The 3,484-nt window shown below is 51.1% G+C and overlaps 1 protein-coding gene across 1 annotated transcript; it reads right to left on the reverse strand.

Moving 5' to 3' along the window:
- Positions 1-1,129: 1,129 nt before the first annotated feature.
- LOC113745108 (dedicator of cytokinesis protein 5-like) lies at positions 1,130-2,457 on the reverse strand (the record flags this gene model as incomplete). Its single annotated transcript, XM_027276587.1, has 6 exons — positions 1,130-1,382; positions 1,453-1,559; positions 1,770-1,840; positions 1,929-2,040; positions 2,128-2,262; positions 2,357-2,457. Coding segments are annotated over 6 exons (759 nt in total), but the record flags the coding sequence as incomplete, so codon positions are not given.
- Positions 2,458-3,484: the final 1,027 nt, after the last annotated feature.

Below are 3,484 nucleotides of genomic sequence, written 5' to 3' on the forward strand. Positions count from 1 at the left end.
CCGGTGTCGTGCCAGAACAGGAGCTGGACAATACAGTTAGCATCGTAACATTTCGCAAACATGTGCTTTGCAGTAATATTAGCTTTGACTTTGGACTCGTTTGTTGACTTTAAACAGATTTCTAAGCTCGTGACGCACACTGTCCGTTAGCAAAGGCTCAGCAGCTTCTGTGGACATGATGGCAGAGGAGAAGAGAGTGAAGAGGACGCTGACGGAGGAAGCTAAGAAGAGAAAAGGAGAGAGTGAGCGAGCAAGAAGCCGCCGGACAAGAGTAAATGTGGGACTGACTTTTAGTGGTTGGTGAGAGCTTGGTGAAATAAAAGGCTGAAAGACAGACGCCGAGCTGGGCTGACTGCTGCTGGACTAGGCAGTGAGATCAGCTGCTGCTGGGTCTGGTTCTGGTTCTGGGCTGACTGCTGCTGGACTAGTCAGGAATATTACTGTTAAAAATCATTTTCCGATGTTTCTAATAAAGAATGTTCTTGATTATCCGGAGCAGCTGGGACTTTGTGTGCGTGGAAAGAAATGTTCCTGCCAGTTTTTAATGCAGCACAAAGAAAAACCTTCATTGTGTTGTGGTGGCAGAAATCTCAGAGACAGATCTCGACAAATAAAATCCAATTTGCATCTTTGGATTCGTTCATTTAAACCTCGTGTGTGGGTCGATGTGACGGTGACAGCAGGTTAACACAAAGACCAGATGTTCCAGCTCCTTCAGGAGCAAATACAAGACGCTGCCAGGCCAGGTGTGTGATCCCTGCAGCATGCTGCTGGTTTGCCCTGGGGCGTCATGACAACCTTTAAAAGAGAAGCCGGGATCACCTGGAGAGCAGCAGCCGGTTTTTACTCCGACGTCCCCAACAGACGTCTGAGACCGAGACGTCAAACTCACTGAACAGAGCCGGAGCTCACGAGTCATGAGTCAGTATGTCTGTAAGAAGCTGTTAGCTCATGTTAGCTCAGTTTGTTAGCTGCTGTTAGCTAATGTTAGCTCAGTCTGTTAGCTGCTGTTGGATAATGTTAGCTCAGTTTGCTAGCTGCTGTTAGCTCAGTTTGCTAGCTGCTGTTAGCTCATGTTAGCTCAGTTCGTGAGCTCAGAGCACCGCGGGAGTGTCAGTGTTTGGACCACCGGGAAGAAGAAGAAGAGGTTTACAGGCCTGGTGTTGTGCCAGAACAGGAGCCGGGCAATACATAAGATAAGCTATGAATAACGTATCCACTGTTTTTGTGCGACCCGGCTCTTACCACGTCTTTGCGGTCCAGGTTGTCCAGCACGGTGCTGAGCAGCTGAGCGCAGGCCTCGTGGTCCGGCTTACTCGAGTGGTCGTCCAGCTGCCCGCTCAGCTGGTCGGTGACAAGCGGCAGGAGCACGTCGCGACAATCTGCGGACGGAAACAGAGCTGCAGCACACGCTCCTTCACGGGGCACCATGTGATCTGCGAGGACTCGTACCTGGCTGCCGGAACAGGTCGCTCTCCACCATCTTACACATGCAGCCCAGCTTCTGACGCACGAGCTGGGAGTCGGGAATGCTCTCGATGAACTTCGCCAGGAGAACGCTGAGAAAAGAGAGAGAAGCCGAGGCAGCTGCGGCGTGATTTTAATGCCTCACGTCTCGTTAATTATTGTCACTGCAGGCTAATGAGAAGCACACACGGCGGGCTGATTTCACAGAGAAGAACGCCTCCTCCACTCAGAGGTAAATATGATAATTCGCAGTGAGTCAGGCAATTATCATTTCCTGCTGTGCAAACCCTCCGGAGAGTTACCTGAGCTCCACGGGATCAAACACAGTCTGGATGTCGTTAATGATGCTGGGGAGGTATTTCAGTATCGCTCCCTGGAAGAGAAGACGAGGCTGAATCAGGCACAGCGAGCTTCTCCTCGCCTCACTTTGTAAAACTTCTCAGTAACTTCATCCGCCGTACCTTTATCTTCACCCCCTCGTCCAGCGGCCGGTCCATGAGCGTGTTGAACGACAGGAAAAGGGTCCGGATGGAGTTGAAGAAGGCGTCTCCGTCCTCGCTGTTCCCGTAGAATCTGTGAATCAAAGCAAGCGCCGCGTCACGAGTGCTCATCTTCAAACCATAAGAGCGACACTCAGGTGTGTGTGTGCAGCAGCAGTACCTGAGATAAAGAACCCGGGACTGGACGATGAACCTGAACAGGTACTTGAGAGCTTTGAGAGCCGCGTACAGCCTCTCAGTGAGGGCGGGCTCCTCGGCGTGGCCCACGTAGTAGTTGAGGACTCGGGTTAGCTTCCTGAAGAGGCGAAGGAGCCGAGCGTCATCGAGGGTAGAAGAAGAAGAAGAAGAAGAAGAAGAAGATGAACAACAACAACAGCGCTCAGACTCACGTGTACGCCAAAGTGGCACTGAAGTGCTTGTTGATGTACGTCTCCAGGACCGGGTTGAAGTGCTGGAACTTGATGTCGCCGATGAGAGTGATGATGAAGACCTGGTGAGAAACAGAACAGCGTTTCTGTCAATGTGTCCTTTAATAGTTTGAAGGCAGATACTACACTTTCAGGCGAGGGCAGCACAACCGCGCTCGTTAATTAATATTAATTAATGTTACACAGTCCAGGTTCAAACAGGTCGTCCTCCATCACAGCTGTCTGAAGCTAAAAGTTGAACTGTGTTTCCTCTGGAGAGTTTGTCTGCTCAAATATGAACAACAGACTGTACAGACGGAAACTTCTGCAGAGACTACGTCCAGTTTTAGACAGTCTGCGGGGACGTCACAGAGACTACGTCCAGTTTAGACAGTCTGCGGGGACGTCACCCACAGACTGTCCTAAAACGCTGGACGTAGTCCTCTTATGACGTCCCTCGGGATACTTCGTAAACCTGACGTCGAGTCTCCGTAATCGTATCCCCTCATAGTGTCTTTAACTAAAACCTTGACGTAAGGTTCTCCTTGACGTCCCACGCATTAGCATTTCTAGAGACCGTGTGGCCGGTAGTCTCGTATGACTTCACCCGCAACTGCATAAAACCTGGTACGTAGTCTCATGGGAATACTTCCCACCCCCAGACTGTTCTAAAAAACTCTGGACAGTAGTCCCGTGAGTGCCCCAGGGGGGTCAGATGTTCGTAAAGAACTGACGGTGTTCTCGTGAGTCGGCCTGCATGGGACTGTTCCTACCTGGACTAGTCTCCGGACGTCCCGGCAAGAGGCTGTCTAAAACTGGACTTAGTCGCCGTGGTCTTCGACAGCATCTGTCTAAAAACTGGACGTATCTCCGTCGCGCCCTGCAGGACGTATAGCTAAAACCTGACGCCGTAAGTCTTCCCCTGTGAGCCTCCCCGACTGTCTAAAACTGGACGTAGTCTCTGGACGTCCCCGCACGCAGACTGTTAAACAACCTGGACTAGTCTGCGAGACGTTCCCCAGAAACAGCGTCAACTGTTCTAAAAAAACCTGGACGTAGTCCCCGTGACGTCCCGCAGGAACTGTTCTAAAACTGACGTTAGTCCCGTAG

The sequence above is a fragment of the Larimichthys crocea genome, unplaced genomic scaffold, assembly GCF_000972845.2.
Source record: "Larimichthys crocea isolate SSNF unplaced genomic scaffold, L_crocea_2.0 scaffold45693, whole genome shotgun sequence".
In the NCBI taxonomy this organism is placed as follows: domain Eukaryota; kingdom Metazoa; phylum Chordata; class Actinopteri; family Sciaenidae; genus Larimichthys; species Larimichthys crocea.